At 37.3% G+C, this 23559-nt stretch overlaps 1 protein-coding gene across 3 annotated transcripts; it reads right to left on the bottom strand.

Annotated features, from left to right (window-relative positions):
• Positions 1-556: 556 nt before the first annotated feature.
• LOC127423760 (BCL2/adenovirus E1B 19 kDa protein-interacting protein 3-like) lies at positions 557-18253 on the bottom strand. Of its 3 annotated transcripts, XR_007894369.1 has the most exons (7): positions 18137-18253; positions 10350-10593; positions 7555-7636; positions 7321-7427; positions 6638-6793; positions 764-3796; positions 557-677 (listed from the first exon to the last, which is right to left on the bottom strand). XR_007894369.1 is itself a non-coding variant. In XM_051668312.1 (6 exons), the coding sequence occupies exons 1-6, from the start codon at positions 18189-18191 to the stop codon at positions 3748-3750; spliced, it is 693 nt and encodes a 230-aa protein (XP_051524272.1). In that variant the 5' UTR covers positions 18192-18253; the 3' UTR covers positions 557-3747. The 3 variants fall into 3 exon arrangements, 2 of the variants coding, with proteins under 2 accessions (XP_051524272.1, XP_051524273.1); XM_051668312.1 differs by having other exon boundaries at positions 557-3796; XM_051668313.1 differs by lacking the exon at positions 18137-18253 and adding an exon at positions 17746-17787 and having other exon boundaries at positions 557-3796.
• Between the last annotated feature and the right edge of the window lie 5306 nt (positions 18254-23559).

Below are 23559 nucleotides of genomic sequence, written 5' to 3'. Positions count from 1 at the left end.
CTACAACAATGGAAGTGAATGGGGCCAGTGCATTAATATTAAAATACACATCGTTTCAAAAGTATAGCAATGTTAACATGACTTCAGCATGATAAAATCACTTACTGGGTTTACGGTGTTGAATCGTTATGGCAACGAAGTTGTAATATTGGATATAACTTTACACAAATAAAGTTTGTAAGCAATTTTATCACACTAAAATCATGTTATCTAGCAGATTCTTTACATCTTTTGGCAATACTTTTGAAACAGTGTGTATTTTAACTTTTATGGACTGGCCCCATTCACTTCCATTGTAAGGGCCTTACTGTTATCGTGATCGATGCCTTTCTTTTTTTTTTTCTTTTTTAATAAATGATGGCAAAGTCGAAAATATTGTTTTGCGGTAATCAACATTACGCCACAATTGCTGTCAACAGAGCTTAACTTGTATTAAACCCGAAACGTACCTTTAATTATACGGTTTCCTTTTTACATGGCAAAGAATAAAACACATGACTAGCACGGACACACAAACAATGGAATGACAACAAAAGAAGATGAGTTCTTGAGAAAGTCAGGTTTATATTTGTCATTTTAATATCAGTTTTCCTCCAATATTTGAGAAATAAAAGAAACTACACCATCTTTGCTTCATCACTCCAGTATTAGAATTCAAACGAAAACACATCCAGGAGCTGTCAGTCAAAAAAAAGAGAGATATATAACAGAGAAAGAAAACATAATAATAATGTGCATCAAATATATCATATGGTGTACCTACCCGAAACAGAGCGGGTTAGTTTATTACTGCTGACATGAGCTACAACTTCACAGTTCTGATTCCGTCCCATGCAGGGATACATTTCACCATCCACAGCTCGTCCTGGTGTGGGTTCTCATAACACATGCAAGCAATGGGGCTCAGAATAGGTGCAAACATAACTTGAGGCATGGCTAATGTAACACAAAATTGGCCTCTTGTATCTCCCCTCTCCGAGACAGAAAAAGAATGAAAACGGTGAAGAAAGTGTGGCACAATGACACAGACGCAGGCTGGGTGTGAAATTGCATTTTGCCTCAATGGAAGGGTGACCTTTTAACTGGTTATGCTGCTGAACTCTTCAACTCTGAGGTTTCAGGGTCTATCAAACACATTTTGCTTCATAGAACATGTACTTCAAACAAACAAACAAACAAACGAGCAAACAGTCATTTAAAGTGGTACGTGTTTCTAAGATAATGTAAGGATGAATCTCACGAAACCTGTCAAGAAAACATGCAGTTCATATTTCACAAAAAATATATATTTTTCTTAAAGAACATGAGGCCTATTTCTGGACATTTTCTGACATTATTTTCAAGACAATTAAGCACATTTTCCAACAAAATTCTCATTATTGTTATCAAGGGCGGACTGGGAAGAGAAATCGGCCCTGTATTTGAAATAAAAACTGGCCCAAAATTTGTCGGAGGGGTTGGTAGTTGCCACAAAGTTGTTGAGCAGGGGGGTGCGGGGGGTGTTTGGCCGTTCGGCCCCGTTTTGCAGCCGGCCCACCGGGAAAAGTCCCAGTTCTCCCAATGGCCAGTCCGCCCCTGATTGTTATATGTCCTTGTCTTTGAACGGAGTACTTTTGTAATTCTTCTTATTATTCTCTATGATGATTATCATTACTCTAATATGTGACTGTTTTTTAATTGTGATTTTTCTAATCAGTCTTAAAGTACGTTAAAAACAAAGTACAACAAATGTTACCATCATAATATATTTTAAACATATATTTGTCTATTTTAAGATTTAGGCATTTCAATTGTAGGACAAATTTCCATCAAACTGAATTGAATAATAATTAAATCATCTACATTATTATAAATGAAGCATGAATGTGAAAATATTTAAGTTTAAATAAATACTTAACATAATGCTTAATTCATAATATGTACATTTTTTGAAGATCACACAATTCTATTTATATTAATGTATTTAATATATATTAACATATATTTTCCTTATTCTCAATAGTGATTGTCATTAATGTAATAAGTGATTTTTTTTTATTATAATTTTTCTAATTAGAATAAATTAGGGGCAGTCAAATTAAAATAATCTACATTATTATAAATCAATCATACATTAAATAAATACTTTTACACTGACATTGTTTTGCCTATTTTTAAGGTTTACACGTTTAAATTTCATAACAAAATTCCGTCAAATTGAACCGAGTAATCTTTAACAAAAAATAAATAAATTTTATTACTTTAATTTTGTTAAACATTAAACTTTTCAATTTGATGGCATTTTGATATGAAATTGAAATATAGAAATACGTTGTTTTGGTGTAAATGCAACGTTTAAGTTTAAATAAAGACTTATTACGCTTAATGCATAATATGTACATTTCGTTAAAGATTACTCAATTCAGTTTGACGGAAATTTGTCATACAATTGAAATGTGTTAATCTTAAAAATCAACTTAATTTCTTTTTTTTTTTCTCGAGTGTACAAATACTTTATAAATGAAATAATACATCTTTAATGCATCAAATTAATGAGGATCAGACTATTTTGCATTACAATAATGAGAATTTGGTTGTAAATTGTCACAATGCAAAAAAAAAAAAAAAAAAATCTTATTTTCTTAAAGCAAAAATTGTTGTATTTCCTTCTGCTAAATTTGAGGTGAAATATGACCTGTTTTGTGAAAATCACCTGTATGTGTCTGAATGTAAACCTGCTAAAGTATACTAAATGAGTAGTTTGATCTGTAAAACTACACCACAACACATAAAATATGTACACAAATATGTATGTGGGGTCACCAGATTCGCCTCTACTTTCTGTCATGTTTTGACAAATGTACATATAATAGCATATAGACTATATTCTATAGCACTACTATAGAAACACTACGCTTACTACAGGTGTTCACCATAAAACCGCAAGGCTTTGCAAGGTATTTTTGAAGGAGTGACCTACAGGATAAAATAATCAGCTCAAGCCAAACAGAGTCTGCAGCGATCCTCATTTAAACACGTCTACGAGAGGTATGACAAGCTCACGTTGGATTGGCAGATGCACAATCACAGTGGAAACCCTTTGGCACTGCTGTGAGCCTGGTCCGAGACAACAGGAAATGCATCAAGGCAAACGAGAGTGTGTCTGTGTGTGTATGTGTGTGTGTGTGTGTGTGTGTGTGTGTGTGGCCTTAATAGCAACTCAACTAACCCAAACAAACCGGCTCTTAAACTGAAGTGTGGACATGTATGTCCATGCTTATTGTTTCAGCTATGCCATTCCCAGTACTTACTCAAACTACAAACCACAGCAAAGTTACATACATCAATTGCATATGAAGTGCACCATGCAGAATTTAATGAATAATATGCATGTTGCTGTAGTGATGGAGTGATAACTGGAGCTATAGCTGGTACTATTGTCTACCTTGTATAATACTGTATATAAATGAAAAGGCAAGGAATATGAATATGAAATAAAAGGAGAAATAAAAACATCTAAAACAAGAAAGCAAGCATCAGAGGGCAAGGAATGGCAACACAGTCAAAGGCCAACAAGCAGAAATTCCCCAGCAGAGTGTGTGTGAATAAAACCAGGACTGTGGAATCAAATAAATGACAGCAGGCAGTATGAGGGAGGGGAGAGAAGAGAGGAAGAGTGAGAAAGAGAGAAATTATCACACATGTTTGGCCACTGTTTTGCCACCACTGCTTCAGAAGAGGCATCCAGGCACTGGGTTGTGTTTGGGTTTAAAACGAGCTTGTGGAAGGTGTGGTCAACCTCTTCCCAATGTAGACCCTACCAAAAAAAGAAAAAAAAAAAAAGTCATAAATAAATATTTTTACTGATATACTGTTTTATATTGTAATCTATATTTAATTGGTATTTAGGTGTACATTTTTTATTTATTTTTTCCAACTGATTAGGTTTCCAAATGCAAATTTGAATTTTACTATTGCCTACACTCCTGGGCACAAAAAAATGGGCCAAGACAAAATTGCAAAACATTAAGCTTTAAATGGTCTCCACAACAAATCACTGGTCAGGAAATTAGCAAGAATTAAATAAATGCACTCCTGGTGCACTTCTGTGCCACTGTTTGCTCATTAACTTTTGCTGCAATGAACTAAATAGTCTTCTTGTATGCAAAGGAAAAATCATAATAATGATTAAAACGTTTGATATAAAATTCAAACTAACACATGTCTGGGTGTACAAACTTTTACAAAAATATCTTCTGGGATGTTTTTTTTTCTTAAAAGATTAGTCATTAGTTCAAAGTACTGATAACAAGCTCATAAATGGATCCAGGAGTGATAGAGCAAGGAGAGATCTACAATATGCACACTATAAAAAAAATGTCTGTAATTTAAACGTAAAAGACTGTAAAAATGCTACAGAAATAAAACATTAATTAACGAATATTAACTGTAAAATATACAGTAAAAAATTTTAATATATTTTAAAAGACAATAGAGTAGTTTTTACAATAAAATGTGGTAAAAATGTAATTTTTTTAGATGGAAAAAGTATGATTTCTTGTCAAATTAATGGTAAAAATGTACATTGTTTAACAAGAGAGTACATGTACTTACTACAGTAAATTACTGTTAAAATTACAGTAAAAAACAATAATCAGGCATTCCCAGAATTCCATTATATTTTATGGGATTAGTTGTTTTTTATTTTTAATATCAGTTATGTACATTGGGGTGTTCTGTTTTATATTTAATGTGCTTTAGTTAATGTTTACTGTATTATTTACATTTCACATGTGTTACCCTGATGGTGTTTATTGTTTGTGTGACACTGAGCACTGTCTCTACATGTTTATTGGTCATTGCTCCTGGAAGAGCCCCAGTCTGAGGTCCAGAGTGCTCTGGATCAGGTTTTCATCAAGGATGTCTCTGTACATTGCTGCATTCATCTTTCCCTCGATCCTGACTAGTCTCCCAGTTCCTGCCGCTGAAAAACATCCCCACAGCATGATGCTGCCACCACCATGCTTCACTGTAGGGATGGTAGTGTCCAGGTGATGAGCGGTGCCTGGTTTCCTCCAGACATGATGCTTGCCATTCAAGAGTTCAATCTTTGTTTCTCATGGTCTGAGAGTCCTTCAGGTGCCTTTTGGCAAACTCCAGGTGGGCTGTCATGTGCCTTTTACTGAGGAGTGGCTTCCGTCTGGCCACTCTACCATACAGGCCTGATTGGTGGAGTGCTGCAGAGATGGTTGCTCTTCTGGAAGTTTCTCCTCTCTCCACGGAGAAATGCTGGAGCTCTGTCAGAGTGACCATCGGGTTCTTGGTCACCTCACTGACTAAGGGCCTTCTCCCCCGATCGCTCAGTTTGGCCGGGCGGCCAGCTCTAGGAAGAGTCCTGGTGGTTCCAAACTTCTTCCATTTATGGATGATGGAGGCCACTGTGCTCATTGGGACCTTCAATGCTGCAGAAATTTTACTGCACCCTTCCCCAGATCTGTGCCTCGATACAATCCTGTCTCGGAGGTCTACAGACTTGGACTTCATGGCTTGGTTTGTGCTCTGACATGCACTGTTAACTGTGGGACCTTATATAGATAGGTGTGTGCCTTTCCAAATCGTGTCCAATCAACTGAATTTACCACAGGTGGACTCCAATCAAGTTGTAGAAACATCTCAAGGATGATCAGTGGAAACAGGATGCACCTGAGCTCAGTTTTGAGTGTCATGGCAAAGGCTGTGAATACTTATGTACATGTGATTTTTTTCATTTTTTATTTGTAGTAAATTTGCAAAGATTTCAAACAAACTTCTTTCACGTTGTCATTATGGGGTATTGTTTGTAGAATTTTGAGGAAAATAATTAATTTAATCCATTTTGGAATAAGGCTGTAACATAACAAAATGTGGAAAAAGTGAAGCGCTGTGAATACTTTCCGGATGCACTGTAGATGTAAATTTACTGGTATCAACAACAGTAAGGTTATCTATAACATCTATAAAAAGTTAACACCTAATTTATGTGACTATTCTAACAGTGTGACTGAGTTGAAACTCCTTTCATCAGGTTTTTATTGATTCAAGTGAGTCATCTCTTGGAATTTCTGAAGGTAAACAAATCAGTTATATTTTCTTACACTCCAATTTTTTATTTTTTTTTTAGGATTTATGCATTTCTATTTCATCTAAAAACAAAATAGTGTATTTTGCATTTGCTATTTGTAACAAGACCACAGTAAGCACATGGAAGCATGGATCTTCTTCACTACCATGGTTAGATGCAACATGATTTCTATAAAACAAATTATGGCATTTTTGTGATTATAAACAGTAGACCTACTCTAAACACAAGTAAAAATTGTTCTTTAGTCACATGTAAATGATCAGATTGGAGAAATTGGAAAACTGTGACTTGAGTGTGAGTACACGTTGACAGATTTTCATTTTTGGATCTTTTCAAAATGTATATATTAAAAATATAAATACGCCACTTGTTTTATTAACTTTGCAACAAATTATCTCAGAAAGAATGTTATATTGTAATTAAACTGTATCTGCATGCTGCAACCTCTCTGCAGTTCTATATAGAGTATATGTTCTACAGTACACACACATGTACAGCTGGAATATGGTGTGTGTGTGTGTGTGTTTTGGCACTAACCCCAATCCCAGTGCCAGGATGTGGGTGAGCAGCAATGATGGCATGAACACTTTGAGGAACTCAGCAGAGAACACGCCTCCTTTCTTCATAGCACCAGTCTTCCTCATGCTCAGAGACACGGATCCAGAGCGCTTCGGGTGACGGAAATGAAACTCCCTGCGACAGGTAAAAGACGATGATTATATTTACAGTTGAACTGTATGACTGTGCAATCAAGTACTACTACAAACTCAAACTTAATTTCAAAAACTGTATCAACTGTTACAGTAACTCTGTTGTGAGTTTGATACCTTGCAAGGTTCATTTAATTTTCCCAGAAATTAAGAAATATTTGTAAAGTTACAGACTTTTATCCAAACTGATTTTGCAGTGCATTCAAGGTGTACAGAATCGAACCCATAACCTTGGTGTTGCCAGCGGCATGCGCTATAACACCCTATATCTCCAGCTGAACACCCTGTCTTTCTGCTTGATATGCATAAAACACATGGTTTTACATTAAAACCATGATATACAGTACATCTAGGGAATATTGGATTGAACTGTTCAAAAACAGGCAAGTTATTTATTTGTGCACATGGAAATATGTGTCCATATATGGGGAAACTTCATCAGTGCTGAGTCAAGACACCATGGGCGTATGCAAAAAACACATAAGGCTTTACATGAATACTGTTACTTACTTTGGAGGAATATTTTCTGGTCGACTGGACCAGTCTGCCACCCAACCCTCCCCTTTATTCATGAGAATATCATCATCTCTGTCCTTCTCCACACTGTCATCATCTGACTGTAAGAGATGAGACAAAAGAGATAAGAAGAGTTGTAAAATCATACAGTTTTATTTCCATTCTCTATAAGACTGCAGTCGAATACTGACTCTTCCAGTAGATTCATATATTATTTGCGGCGCTCACCTGACATTCTTTCTCGCTCTGCATCTCCACATCAAACATGATCTGTCCCTCATCCTGATCAGGACTGTGAGGTCGTGGTGGGCTGTAAAAACACAGAGCAAATGTAAAATACAGATCAGAGGAGACAAGAACTGCTGCCAACAATGTCTGGAGTAAATTATGCTGTATTAAGCTAAAAGCTAGCACTGTAATAAAGAATAAGAAAAGTGATTCTTCTTTGAATCTGATAAATAAAATTCCTTTTTCAATCTGCTGACTATATAAAGAATGTTGAGGGCATTGTTTTTGTTTTGTTTTTTGTGTATTTTTCCCCTATTTCACCCAATTTGGAATTCCCAATTCCCAATGCGCTTTTAAGTCCTCATGGTGGTGTAGTGATTCGCCTCAAACCGGGTGGTGGAGGACGAATCCCAGCTGCCTCCGCGTCTGAGACCACCAACCTGTGCATCTTATCACATGACTTGTTGAGCGCGTTGCCATGGAGACATAGTGCGTGTGGAGGCTTCGCGGCATCCGCGCTAAACTCACCACGCGCCCCACCGAGAATGAACCACATTATAGCGACCACAAGGAGGTTACCCCATGTGACTCTACCCTCCCCAGCAACCGGGCCAAATTGGTTGCTTAGGAGACCTGGCTGGAGTCACTCAGCACGCCCTGGGATTCGAACTAGCGAACTCCAGGGGTGGTAGCCAGCGTCTTTTACCACTGAGCTACCCCGGCCCCTGTTGAGGGCATTGTTGAAGGTTTTTCCACTCTCTCCTCCCTATTAAACGTGCCCTCTATGGAACGCTCTTTCTGCTGGAATGAAAAACTGCTTACATGGAAACTTTGACCATGATTAAATCCTTCTATTACACAGCATGTTTGCACACATGTGACTGCACAATTTGCACAGTGAATAAATTTGATCCATTCAGACTTGTTACTTTGAAATGCCATTTAAAAGTATGCAAACAGATAACTGTTAACCGAGGCATTTCAAGGAAAATAAGAGTCTGAGAACCAGCTCAGTGTGATTCGTTTGAGAATCGGACAACAGTGTTGTGCAGTGTGTTTGGAAATCACTAAAGCTCATCAGAGTGATTCGTTTGAGAATGAGTCGCTTAAGTATCAGACTCCATTGGTGATGCTGTATGTTTTTACTTCCTAAAAAAGAAACGGTTCATAAGAGTCATTTATTTGGGAATCGAATCGCACTGGTTATGTCGTAAGTTTTTATTTCGCTAAAATGAATAGACAAATTAGAGTCATTCGATCGGTGATCTGAATATACTGGTTGTGCTCTATGCTTTAGATTCACTAAAGAGTACTGGCTCATAGGAGTCTTTTGTTCAAGAATCGAATGACACTGGTTTCGCTGAATGTTTTTGATTCACTAACAAGAACTGGCTCATAAGTAGGGGTGTAACGGTACACAGAAGTCACGGTTTGGTACGTACCTCGGTTTTGGGGTCACGGTTCGATACGAGTTCGGTACAACAGGAAAAAGCAACAAATCCCAAATGCTAGGTTTCTTTTCATTTATTTTGAACAGACAGTAGTGCAAATTACAGTTTGTTACACCTAGCGGCATTTAGTCCCCCCTGAGGTAGTTGGTACAGTACACAGGTAAGTTACTGTAAGTAGACATCTCAGGATGATGAAGGATCAGCAAGGTGAGTATCAAGGTAATATTGTCCACAGAACTTCGGAGGAAGAGTCAGGTTAGAGAAACAAACAAGGTAAATCTTCAGGCTTAGATAAACTACGATAAATAAACACTGCATGGGAGCAGCGTGGTCAAACTATTGTGCTTAGTGAGACTTGACAGTGAACTGAAGTGAAAGTGACTTATTTAAGCAGTCCTTGATGAGTGAGCTGATTGTGTGCAGGTGTGGCTTATTAGAAGACGGGAGAAGAGGTTCGGAACACTGAGGGAGGTGGAGAGCCCGAGGGAGGCTGTGACTCACTCAGATGTATTCTTCGTCTGACTGCATGCACTGAACCGTGACGTTAATACCGTGACAGTTCGGGACAAAGACATGTACCGTTACACCCCTACTCATAAGAGTCATTTGTTTGGGAATAGGACCAGACTATTCACACTGTATGATTTTAATTCACTAAATTAACCAATTAATTAGAAACATTTGTTGGGGAATCGGAATCCACTGTTCGTGCCTTATGTTCTTAATTAAATTAAAAGAACCTATTCATCAGAGTGATTTGTTTGTGAATCAGACAATACATTTTTATTTAATTCAGTAAAAAGAACCGGTTCAAAAGAGTCATTTGTTCAGGAATCGGACGACATTGGTTGCGCTGTAGGTTTTTGTTCACTAAAAAGAACTGCCTCATAAAAATCATCCGTTTGGGAAGCAGACTCCAATGGTTGTATTGTTTTTAAAATTCACAAAAAAAAAAAGGGCCGGTTCATAAGAGTCATTTGTACGACAATCGGACTCCACTGGTTGAGCCTTATCTTTTTAATTCACTAAAAAGAACCGATTCATAAGAGTCATTTGTTTGTGAATCGCACAACATGTTTTGAATTCATTAAAAATAACCGGTTCATAGGAGTTTTTTGTTCAAGAATCGAATGACATTGGTTGTGTTGTATGCTTTTGATTCATCTAACAAAACTGGCTCAAGAGAGCCATTTGTTTGGTAATCAGACCACGTTGATCGATCGCACTGTATGCTTTTAATTAACTAAAAAGAACCCATTCATTAGACATTTGTTGGGAATCGGACTCCACTGGTCACACTCTAGTTTCAGTAGCACCATTTGTTTCCAGTATTTTGTATCTTACCTGTTGCAGGATGAGCTGCTGGGGCTGGACTCGTGCTGGGCATCCAGCAGGATTTTCTCCATGTCTCCATTGTGGATGGAGGAGGAGGAAGGTACATGCTCCAGTCCTCCTGTCAGAACCTCCTCTTCTTCCTGTACGGCTTCCAGGACCTGTGAAGCCTGGGACTCGCCTTGATTCCCGTTCTCCAGCAAACAGGGGTTCTGTGGCTGAGTGTTTCCATTCATCTCGAGTTCCACCCAGGACCCTGAAAACCAAAGACAATATGAATAGGTTTACTAGCACTGGTTAAAATGTAACAATGCATTCTTGCATTTAAAGCAGAGGTCGACCGATGGTGGATTTTGCCAATATTGATAACTAGGTGGTGGAAAAGGCCAACAACCAATTAATCTGCAGATCGTTTTTTAAATCAATTTATAGAATGTTAAAAAGATGTTCTTAATCCTTCTTTACTATGCCGGGAACAGACACAGAGGCCCCAAAAGTCAAAAATTTATAAAATCCCTGATGCAGTTTATTGTTCGACCAAAAGACCAAAAACAATCAGAAAAAAATCAGATTTGATGCATATGGTAGGACTTTTAACTATAAACAAGCCTGAAAAACACCAGGAACTCTTATTTTGAAATAACAAAGACTTCACTCCGTTCCAATGCTCAACATTTGAGCATCTAACAAATTAAGCTTTTTATAGCCTATATAATTACCTGATGAAGGGTTCTGTATGTATCTATTTCCAGATTAGGTTTAATGAGGAACAAGGTTTACTGATATTCACAAGATATGAAGAGACACAATGTATGTGCTGATGGGTCACATTTCATATAGTAGCATTTTTCTGTGCATGCCCTTGCTTAAATTTAAAATACTTCATTATCTAATCAAAATATGTATTGAAGTGAGGATAACAATATGGATACAGCAAATCCCCACGAGGTGTCTATGATTGTTTTGTTTTGTTTTTTCACCTCTAAAGGCCGCTGATATACTGCAGAACCAAGCTGTTCTTACAGAGGAACACAAAGGAATAATAATAATAATAATAATAAAAATAATTATTAACTAATGGCACAGATTAATCGGTAAAACCGATATATTGGTCTACCTCTAAAAGGAACCATGTTCTACACTTCTATAGCATGTGTTTTTTTGTCTCATAAGTGATCATTTATGATGATGCTCAAAGATGAAAAAAAATGTTTTTGTTCTTAAATGTAAAAAGTAAAAGTTTTTCATGACGAATTTCCAGCCTCTGTATGTTCCTTAGAATTAGACAGGCTATTTTTGCTACTGTATCTTAAAAAATTGCACAATTTACACAAAATAAAAAAATATGCTCATGGTTGTAACATCATAATAATCATGATGATTTCAGATTCGTTTTTTGCATCTTAGTTTTAATGAATGGTCTGGGAGGACTGGGGAGAAAGCTTTGAGCTCTGAAAGTCCGATTTTGTCTACATCAAATCCTTGTACTTTATTTCAAAAGTATTTTTTTTTTATAAATATTTAAATATGGCTGATTTTGTATTTAAAAATGTCACAAACGCAAATGAAGTTTTGCTCATTAAAGGAACTCCAGAGGTAATAAAGCAGTACAAGAGAACACATCTCTCTGTTGACCCAGTGCAAACAAAAGACACGTTTGCATCTCGTCTGACCCTCACTGTTGCCAGGCAACACCGAAAGATCCACAGACAGGTCCCATGATGCTTTAATAACATGATCTGGAGTGATGTGCGGTGCTCAAGACATCTGAACACGTTTCCCCTTTGCGAGACGCATCTGCTGTTTTTAGGCAAGTTCAGTTTAGTAGTAGCTGATAATAACAAAGAACACTACACCAAAGACTGAACTAGATTTATTTTATTTTTCAAGAAAATGTGAGGGCTGAGTCATGACGCTAGGTTGTTCTGGCTGGTTGTTAGGTGGTTGCTTACAAGTCCAAGTCAAACGAGTCCACTTTCAAGTCTCAGTGACATTCTGTTATGGGCCTGTTGCCATGACAGTCCAAAATTACACAGGCTTTATTTGAGAGAGGCATCTGTTGTCACATTGGATCCCAACAATACAAACCTAAGCAACAAACTCTCCCCAAGCCCCCCAGCTGCAATATATACGGCTCTAATTTTAGAATTAGAGATATTTCAGTAAGCATCCCTATTACCATTGCTCATACTATTATTGATCTCAACAAAGCCCACTGTACTGCATAAGCCGGGATGTCCCGTATTTTGCACCAAATTAAAACTTTGTCCCATATTTGTTCAGCGGTCTAGGGTGACGGATGGTGGAGTAAATGAACTAGTTCACATGATGGTGCACTAATTCACCTGAGCCTTGTGCAACCACAAAAGGCACTTTGCCTTCTTTTTTGAACAAAATATTTTGTTAATTGCTGCTAATTTATCTGTTTCTGCTCTTTATATTTCAACTCACTAAATAAAACTGGGCGTTTTCTAGTTTTCTTTGTTTTATATACACCGGTCAGCCACAACATTAAAAGCACCTGCCTAATATTGTGTAGGTCCCCTTCGTGCCCCCAAAACAGCACCAACCTGCATCTCAGAACAGCATTCAGAGATTATAATCTTCTCACCACAATTGTACAGAGTGGTTATCTGAGTTACCGTAGACTTTGTCAGTTTGAACCAGTCTGGCCATTCTCTGTTGACCTCTCTCATCAACAAGACGTTTCCGTCCACAGAACTGCCCCTCATTTCTTTTTTTAAGAATTTCAGCTTTTAATTAGACTTTTTTCCCTGTCTCCAGACGGTTGCACCATATGACATTTTTTACTTTAAGCCCCCGAAAAAAATAAAATGACTTCGAACTCAGTCATTTAAAACATGCTCACCATAGAAGAGGTGTATTCAAGTAAGTTGTTTTGTGTGAATTGCATTTGTAACGTATTTTTTTAATAATTTATTAGATGCAGACAAAAAAAAAATTAGCATCACGTCATTGACACAAATGCTATCTCAAATCGTGCGGCTTGAAAAGTGTGCTATTTTATTCTCAGTGATCCAACTGAAGATTTTTACTGGGCAGATAATATAAACGGCCAAAAATCCTAGAGACTTACATTGAAAAAGGGACCCGACCCATATAAACAGACCAGAATGTAAATAATAATATAAAAATAGAGACTTGTGGGTAGACTCTTTTGACGTTTGCCAGTAAGTAACCACCAAGCAACCACCTAGAACACCCTAGCAACCACTCAGAACACCTTAGCAACAACATCGAAACATCCTAGCAAAAATCCACAATCCTCTAGCATTGTGGCGGCGAGTTTTCCTTCCAAAAAAAATGTACAAATCTAGTTATTTGTTTTGGAGTCTTGGAAACATCCTGGCCACATTTCCACACAAGGTGGTGACGTACTACATCAAGTGTCAAAATATTTAAATGAATGCACAGATAACACACCAGTGTACTGTTATTCAGTGCACACAAGCTCGAGTTACAAGAGTTACTCGCTGCTGCTGCACAGTTATCACGCTGATCCTAGAGTTGTTCTTAATGGAATCCGGCGCAGCAGTGGAGCAGGTTGGAGAGGATTATGTAATCTCGAGCACAGTGAGGTAAATTAGTCCGCTCTTTGGTTTTCACACTCCCTCCCCCTGCTGTGTCTGTAACCCAGATCTGTCTCTGTGCCAAAATAGATAAACCTAGATAAACCTATAGATAAACCTACATCACTGAATACTGACAAAGACTAATGCTTGTTTTCAAGAGTTTGCACCTTCTGAAAGCTCTCTCTCACTCTGGTGATAGCAGAGTGAAAAAATGCAGTATATTACATAAATGTGACAAAATGACGGCTAAGAGGAGACTGACAGAGGTTGTGTCTACAAATGTAGTGCGCTCCCTACTTAGACAGCATTTAACACAATGTCAAAAACTGCTGTTTAGGTAGGCAGCTCTAGGTTGAGACAGTAATATCTTCTGAAACATTTGTAAAATATGAGGCTATATCCCACATAGAAAACTGTAAATAATGTTGGTTAGCCTCTTCAACTCTGGTGCATTTTAGTTTGCCACCTGCAATTTTTCATACCCAAATTTAAAAGCTCACCTTACACAAATACAGTGAACTAACTGCAAAAAAATGTGTCTAATTTTACAGAAAAACTTAAATAAATAAAGATTCCAATAATTCATAAATAATGCTGTATTTGTTTACCATCTGAAGATTAAAAAAATGTTTAATTCTCTCTTCTTCTTTATTTTTTTTTTTGTCCTAAATTTGTAAGCATGTAATTCTGGTTCTGTTTGCTGTATTTCCCAGCTAAATTCTAGTCTTATTTCATTCAACTAGATGGCAGCAAGTACTAGGAAAAATACTTTTTCCACTATCACCTTCCTGCACAATATACAGATCAGAAATATAAGTGCCGCTCTAACGCACCTGATTACTCACACCTGTCTATTCTGGATTGCATGCATGTTCCCCACTGTTTCTTCGAATATCTCTGACTGCAGAAGCTCATTCTAGGTGTCGTTGGAAAGCTGAGATCCTCAGCTTTGCACTGATGTATAACATTTCATCATCAATGGTTGATAACATATTTTTCCAATGATTTGTTAATCAAGATTTTCTGCTGGACTGCAATTTTTTTCTGGACATCTCAGATATAGCATTGGATTATTTAACCAAGCAAGCTCACAGACAAGTAAAAAATGGCAAAATTTTTGAAGAAAGCAACCTAAGGTTAGAGCAGATATGAAGTTTGTGGCTAACTGGGGCTTACAGAAGCAGTGATCAGAGAAGACATGAGATGTTTGTCTTTGCTGTCTTACAGAGATCATATTTCTCTTTGTGATTCTTTTGATAATCATTCAAACTATGTTGTTAGGGTAAGTTGTTAGGGTAATAAAATAAAGTGTACAGTCACATTTCTGAGAATGAGAGCTTTCATTTGATACATGACTTGCCTATTTAAAAGTTAGGTGAAAAACTTTTATATTCATACTCGTGTTTCTACATCATCTCTAGGTGGCGCTCATTTGTGACAGTTGTTTTCAAGATTTATTTTGTTATATTATATAACACAAATGCAAAAGTGATAGTATTTTATGAAAAGTTCAGATTCTACGCTTTCAAATGGTACCACATACGGGTGTATTGTGTCCGTGAACTTTTACAATTTAAGCTTAAATTTACTGAATGCCCACGGATGCGCCAGTGGGTCGGTATAGTTGAAGAGGTTAATACCCAATAGCCACATAATGATTTAGGCATCACAATCACATTCAGGTTAGCTTCTATTCTGTTATGGAACAGAAATCCACTCCTTTTTCCTGGATAAATATCCTGTTTCAACCCGAAATACATCACATAATGAAAGTAAAAAGGGTTGTGAATGTCATTTCATTATGACTTTTATTTTAGTTCTAGGAAGGAAATGTGTTTAGACATGTTTCGGGCCTGATAAAGCTTCAGAGATACTACATCCTTTCATACATCATATAACGAAAAAATCAAAACCACACAAATTGCAGAGAGATGTTTAGCCTACAACCAATCCATGTCATTAATTTCTCTCTGTTATGTTGTTTAGGTTGGATATTGGTTTTTAAATACATTATTAATCATAATTAAAAATTATTTACAGTATAGAAATATATATACATTGGCGGCCAAAAGTTTGGAATAATGTACAGATTTTGCTCTTATGGAAAGAAATGGGTTTTTTTCAGGGCTGGACTGGTAATCTGGCATACCGGGCATTTTTCCAGTGGGCCGACGCACTTTGGGGGTGATTAGGGGCGGACTGGCCATCGGGAGAACCAGAACTAAGCTAAAATGAGCCTCCGCGTTATGCAGAATGGGCCACAAAACGGTGCCGCGATATGCCGAAGGGGGCTCCCCAAAAGCTCAATAGGGTTAAGATCCATAACACTCTTTTCCAATTATCTGTTGTCCAATGTCTGTGTTTCTTTGCTTACTCTAACCTTTTCTTTTTGTTTTTCCGTTTCAAAAGTGGCTTTTTCTTTGCAATTCTTCCCATAAGGCCTGCACCCCTGAGTCTTCTCTTTACTGTTGTACATGAAACTGCTGTTGAGCGGGTAGAATTCAATGAAGCTGTCAGCTGAGGACATGTGAGGCGTCTATTTCTCAAACTAGAGACTCTGATGTACTTATCCTCTTGTTTAGTTGTACATCTGGTCTTCCACATCTCTTTCTGTCCTTGTTAGAGCCAGTTGTCCTTTTTCTTTGAAGACTGTAGTGTACACCTTTGTATGAAATCTTCAGTTTTTTGGCAATTTCAAGCATTGTATAGCCTTCATTCCTCAAAACAATGATTGACTGATGAGTTTCTAGAGAAAGCTGTTTCTTTTTTTGCCATTTTTGATCTAATATTGACCTTAAGACATGCCAGTCTCAAAAACAAACACAAAGACAATGTTAATCTTCATTTAACGAACCAAACAGCTTTCAACTGTGTTTGATATAATGACAAGTGATTTTCTAGTACCAAATGATCAATTTAGCATGATTACTCAAGGATAAGGTGTTGGAGTGATGGCTGCTGTCTAGATTTGATCTAAAATGACTTTTTTCAAATAGTGATGGTGCTGTTTTTTTACATCAGTAATGTCCTGACTATACTTTGTGATCAGCTGAATGACACTTTGGTGAATTAAAGAACCAATTTCCCTTTGAAACTGCAAAATCTGTACATTATTCCAAACTTTTGGCCGCCAGTGTAAATGCATAAGAAGCTCCATCTAAATTCCAGTCAAAAATGTAATGGTTGTCCAAGAATTAAGAGTATTAATTTGGTACATTTTTGCTTCTTTATGACTTAAAATAGACTATATCTTCTATAACAATATGCATTTAAAGCTATATAAAAGCTTTTCCCCTAACACAGACTCTAGTCAGTGCAGACTGCTAGAACACATCTTAGAAAGTGTACTTGTTATAGGTGAGGAAATACTTTGCTCTTTGCTTTTTGCTTGTGCAACCAATTTTTGAATGCAAAGATGGGATGTGAAAAATCTGGTAAAAATAAATAAATAAAATGGGCTGAGGTTGGGCTCACTGGTCATGCTAAAGACAGTCTTTTAACAAATTCTTATACTTTGCAGACAGTAGTACATCAAAACAACCTATACAAAGTGATTCTGTACAATTCTACTACATAAATGTAAGTTATAACACATGCTCAAAAACCCAGCATAATTAACTGTTATAAATCCACCATAGCTGTACAAATTTGCTAGGTCTTGTAATTGCCCCTAAACAAAAACAGCTTTTGTGAAAGTATAACTACTATACAATTTAGGAACAACCTTTCAGAAAGGCACAAAATAGTCAATAAAATATAATGCAATGCCCAGTCAATAGCCCCAATCAATTGTATCAGTTTATTTAGTTACTCACACGCCCCGCCCGCCGTCTCCATTTTTATCAGTTACCCTCTTTGCCTTGTTTTGATATCTGCTTAGCCCCGCCTCTTATGCATATTAACCTACTGTGGAACTAGCGATTGGCTTGCGTTCCATCAATCATTCCAAGTTGCTAAGCAACGCCACAGTGAATCCCGCTCATACACGTTCTCATTCGCGCTCGCGCCATGACGCAACCACGCGTTCCCGCCCTCTCACCCCTCCCCGAACGCACGAGCGAAGGAGGAAATTCCAGCCAATGAGCGAAGTGAAACAATAGACGTTGCATAACAGCGTTTTAAAGCTCCGGAGAAGCATAAACACGCGACTTTAAAGCGACACCAGAACCCCTCCCGAGTTTTTCCTGCAGAAATACAAAAGTTTACCATTGAGGCCCGGTTCTTCATTGTTGTTGAGCTGCGCGGCGGCTGTGGTGGACATGTTGCCTCTCCAGTCACTCGCGTCCGTCAACGCAGCGCGCTCCCGCCCAACCTCTCGTGAGCGCGCACATCCATCTGCGGCCCATGAATGGCCCCACCTGAGCGCACGTGTGACGTCAGCACATTCAGAACCATTGTGAAAATGCGTTGGCAGCAATGGCGTCTCAGGGTTATTATTAAGTGTGGGGCACAAACAATCACTTAATACGAATAATTAATCACGAATAATTATAAATGATGTCAAAAAAGAAACAAGAAAAACTTTTTAACCTAGTGCATCAGTTTTGACTCTTTGTGCCTCACATTCCCGCTGTGCATGTTCCATGTTTAGTCCCTGGTATTAATATGCGTATTAGAATCATTAACTGGCACCATCATCATTTACACCTGGTATTGTGCGTCTCTTTTGTGTTTAGATTTTGAGTAGAGGATGTCTGACTTCATGACTGCATACATCAATCATTATTTCAGTTTGTTGTATGATAATAAAGCACAAACTGCATAATAACAAAAAAGGAAACACAAAAAAAGCCATTTTTTTCAGCCAATTATGCATGCATTTAATAAGAACAAACATCATGTTTAGAGCATAATTGTCCGTTATTTTAGTGGAGTAACTGTGTTAACAAAGCTTCAGAGCCATTATAATAGATGCTATGCTCCCTAGTACTTAATGCCCTAGTACTTATAAAATGAAAAAAAGTAGGACTGACAAAAATAGACAATGACAGAAATTTTTACAGAGAGTGACGAATAAATACATTTTTTTGAGCAACCTCTGAACATGATGGCACACAAACATCCCTAATAATTTACTCTCAGCACAAAACACCAAGACGTGCACATCCATGTCAAAAAGCTCATGTGACCATGAAAGTAAACCACAAATCGTCAAAGGCTGTGCATATTATCTCACTGCCTCGAATGAACAGCATAACAAAACTAATCAAAACGACAGACTCCCAATATTTAGCAGTCATTGATATCTAATACAAACCAATGCAACAACAACTCAACACAATGGCATACAATTCACTGAAATAATGAGTGGTGCTTAACTAATCCAAACAACAGCACATTAGAAAAAATAATTGCTTTTAAAACTTACCAATGAACTTCACTACGCAGGTCTGCAGTCAAGAGCGGTAACAGCTGACATAAATATGATCAAAGCTTTTGATTGGCTCAGGGGCAAAGGCAAACTATCCCCTCCAGCTATTGCTTGTTGCACATGCGCATGACGTTCTCCAGATCTCTGTTGATTAACATTGAGGATGAAGGGCTAGCCCCATGCACAGCAAATGAGAAGGATTAAATGGCTTTTACGCAACATACCTTAATAATAATAGAATTTCTCAAAAGAATATTTACATTTTTCTTGTATAATGGACATAAAACACGTTTAAGTTGCGGAAAAAATATATTATTTCTTCAAATAAATTAATGATGATGCCATGCAATTTGCCCAAAAGTGCCACCTCTGGTGGGGCTTAGCCCCACTTGCCCCTAATGTAGAGGCAGCAAAACTTTGTATCTAAGAACACGTTATAGTTCATGTATTTTAAGTAATTTTATGAACATAGAAACTTTGGGACTATGTCTATATCTATATGAACAAAAAAGTACCATGGTTAAGCAAATTTTTGTGTGTGGATATTGTTACATGGTAATGTAGGTTTTGGAAAAGTACCAAGGTAATATAACGGCATTCTTAGAGTACCATGTAAAAATACTGTATTGTGTCTTAATTTCACCATGGTTTCTTGGACATATGCAAAGAGACGGTATTCTTTGACGTAACTTATACATACTGTACATAAATTAATATGCTATCATTCAGTAACATTTTTGTCTATCTGATTAATTTCTGGATGTTGTTTCTCCTGACCTAAATGTGTAAACACTGTACATAAACCTAAGGAATTATACTGCCGATTTTATGGTCAGCCACGGAAAATCAAACATGTGACAGTTGCTATGCTGTTGCTAGATTGTTATTGGTGGCTGCTAGGGCATTGCCAGGTGGTTGCTTGGGTGTTCTGGGTGTTTGCTTAGTGTATATAACTCCTTCAAATATGTTTTTTTTTTTTTTTTTGCCCATTTCATGGTCATACAGCGAAAATCATACATTTGACGAATGATATGCTGTTGCTAGGTTGTTCTTGGTGGTTGCTAGGGTGTTCTGGGTGGTTGCTTATTGGTCCATTCAAAAGAGTCCACCAACAAAAATCACACATTTGACGGTTGCTATACTGTTGCTAGGTTGTTCTTGGTGGTTACTAGGGTGTTCTGGGTGGTTGCTTATTGGTCCAAGTCAAAAGAGCCCATCACCAGCAAAAATTGCACATTTGACGATTGATCTGCTGTTGCTAAGTTTTAGTTTTTTTTTGGTGGTTGTTAGGGTGTTTTGGGTTGTTGCTTATTGGTCCAAGGCAAAAGAGCCTACCACCAGCAAAAATCATACATTTGACTGTTGCTGTGCTGTTGCCAGGTTGTTCTTGGTGGTTGCTAAGGCGTTGTGAGGTGGACATGACTCAGGTTCTTCCAACATAAGTCTTTTTTATGGTCAGCCAGCAAAAATGTTACATTTGACGATTGATATGCTGTTGCTAGGTTGTTGCTATATGACCCAGGTTTCTCCTTCAACATACATTTATGGATATTTTTTTGCCCATTTTATGGTCATACAGTGAAAATCATACATTTGAATATTGATATGCTGTTGCTAGGTTGTTCTTGGTGGTTGCTAAGGTTTGGCTAGGTGGTTGTTATGGAGGTCTGGGTGGTTTCTAGGTGTATATGACTCAGGTTCCACCTTCAACATATATCTATGGATTTTTATGTTGTTGCAGATTGTATGGTCAGCCAGCAAAAATTTTACATTTGACGATTGATATGCTGTTGCTAGTTTGTTCTTGGTGGTTGTTAAGGCGTTGCTAGATGGTTGCTAAGAGAATATGACTCAGGTTCCTCCAAAGTAAGTTTATCGATTTTCTTGCCCATTTTATGGTCATATAGCGAAAATCGTACATTTGACTATTGATGTGCTGTTGCTAGGTTGTTCTTGGTGGTTGCTAAGGTGGGCTGGTTGGTTGCTAGGTGTATATGACTCAGGTTCCAACTTCAGCATAAATCTATGGATTTTTTTGTTGTTGCACATTTTATGGTCAGCCAACAAAATTTTACATTTGACGATTGATATGCTGTTGCTAGGTTGTTCTTGTTGGTTGCTACGGCGTTGCTAGATGGTTGCTAGGTGGATATGACTCAGGTTCCTCCAGTGTAAATTTATGGATATTTCTTTGCCCATTTTATGGTCATACAGCGAAAATTGTACATTTGACTAGTGATATACTGTTGCTAGGTTGTTCTTGGTGGTTGTTAAGGTCTGGCTAGGTGGTTGCACAGGAGGGCTAAGTGGTTGCTAGGTGTAAATGACTTAGGTTCCACCTTCAACATAAATCTATGGATTTATTTTGTTGTTGCACATTTTATGGTCATAGAGCGAAAATTGTACATTTGGCAATTGATATTCTGCTGCTAGGTTGTTTTGGGTGGTTGCTTATTGGTCCAAGTCAAAGGAGATCACCATCAGCACACATTTGACAGTTGTTATGCTCTTGCTGGGTTGTTCTTGGTGGTTGTTAAGGTGTTGCTTGGTGCATAAGACTCAGGTTCCTCCAATGTAAATCTATGGATTTTTTTGTGTGCCTATTTTATTGTCAGCCAGCGAAAATAGTTCATTTGACTATTGATAAGCTGTTGCTAGGTTGTTCTTGGTGGTTGCTTATTGGTCCAAGTCAAAACAGCCACCACCAGCGAAAATCGCACATTTGGTAGTTGCTATACTGTTGCTAGGTTGTTCTTGATGGTTGATGGGGCATAGCTAGGTGGTTGTTTTTTACTGGTCCAAGTAAAAAAAAAAACATCAGGTATTTATGATACTCTGGTCCATCCATTTTATAGTCACTTAGCAAAAATAATATGGTTGATCGCTTATAAAAGTGACAGCACACCTCTGCTTGCTTGTTTCATTAGTTAACCACTAAATACAATTAAATATGATTTTGTATCTTTTTTTAATCAAAGCAACAGTTCTCTTAACTTTCTCATCATCACTGTTTTCATCCACCAAGATGATGTCTTTGAGGAGATGTGCTGTGTAATGTTCTCTAATCTGCCTTATGATGACATTTTAACAATAATGACAATTCAATGGCATTTTAATGTATTTTCCTTAAACAGCATCCAGATGCAAAAACAACAAAATTGGTTTTCAGACTTAAATTTTAAGTTTTATTTTACATTTGGGTTTTACATCTATTAGGATAAAAGGGAACATATATCAGAGTTTGTTCATATACAGCAGGCCTGATCATGTAAACACGCTACAGAATCATTCTGCACCAGTCAACAGCTCTTGGACAGTCACATGACTGCATTAAATACAATGAACACTGTCAAGGAGATAATTTCTCGATTTTTGAAAATTCATATAAAAATATCTAGAGCATTCACTTTACCTCATAGGAACCATCCTGTATTAAAAAGCTGCAAATAAAAAGACACACTAGATGCCAAAACCATAAGACATTATAAACATGCACATCAGCACCAACATTTAGTTAAGACTTAAAACATTTGTGTCTCCATATAAAACAATAAAAAGAGACAGATCAAAAGTCTCGCTTTCCACAAAGATATAGCATAAAATTAATGCCACAATTAGTTGTATCCACTAGGGACTTTATCAGAAATAATGCACTGTTGCTATTTGGGAACCCTGCTTCAAGTCAATTGCACTTGTGGACAAAATATCAGGCATTAGACTTTTGGATTAGACTTTTGGGTGTGGGAAAAATCCTGTTACCCAGGCCTGAGTTCTGAGAAGGAGAATGTACTTTAAGCGGGAAAAGAGAAGGTTCTTTTAGGGGGAGATCCGTGCATGAGTTTCACCTTAAGAAATTGATTCAGTGTCATGATTATGCAAACTTATTAAACAGGATTCTAGAGTTGTGTAGGTCAGTTTGGTTGAGTGTTTGAGATTTTGAAAATAACCTAAAAAGAACAGTTCACCCAAAAAAAAAAACATTTTGTCAGCATTTACTCAACCTCGTGTCGTTCCAAACCAATATGACTTTCTTCCATGGAACACAAAAGGAGAAATGTTGAAGAACGTACCGGCCACTCTTTTCCATATTATGAAAGTGAATGAGGACTGGGACTGTCAAGCTCCAAAACTCATCAAAAAAGCAACATAAATGTAGTCCATGTGACTTGTGTGTTATATTCCATGTCTTTTAAAGCCATACGATCGCATTTTGTGAGGAACATAAAACTGAAGTTGTTATTCACTGAAAATCAAACAA

The sequence above is a fragment of the Myxocyprinus asiaticus genome, chromosome 33 (assembly GCF_019703515.2).
Source record: "Myxocyprinus asiaticus isolate MX2 ecotype Aquarium Trade chromosome 33, UBuf_Myxa_2, whole genome shotgun sequence".
Classification (NCBI taxonomy): domain Eukaryota; kingdom Metazoa; phylum Chordata; class Actinopteri; order Cypriniformes; family Catostomidae; genus Myxocyprinus; species Myxocyprinus asiaticus.
Note: the sequence above shows the minus strand (reverse complement) of the source record. Positions and strands in the feature narration are given on the sequence as shown.

Excerpts from the sequence above, each read along its gene's own strand:
- LOC127423760 (XM_051668312.1), bottom strand. The coding sequence starts at position 18,191 with ATGTCCACCACAGCCGCCGCGCAGCTCAACAACAATGAAGAACCGGGC. Across the intron at positions 7,637-10,349 it reads AGCAGCTCATCCTGCAACAG|CCCACCACGACCTCACAGTC; the intron begins GTAAGATACAAA and ends GTGTTTTTACAG. Across the intron at positions 7,428-7,554 it reads AGAGCGAGAAAGAATGTCAG|TCAGATGATGACAGTGTGGA; the intron begins GTGAGCGCCGCA and ends CATCTCTTACAG.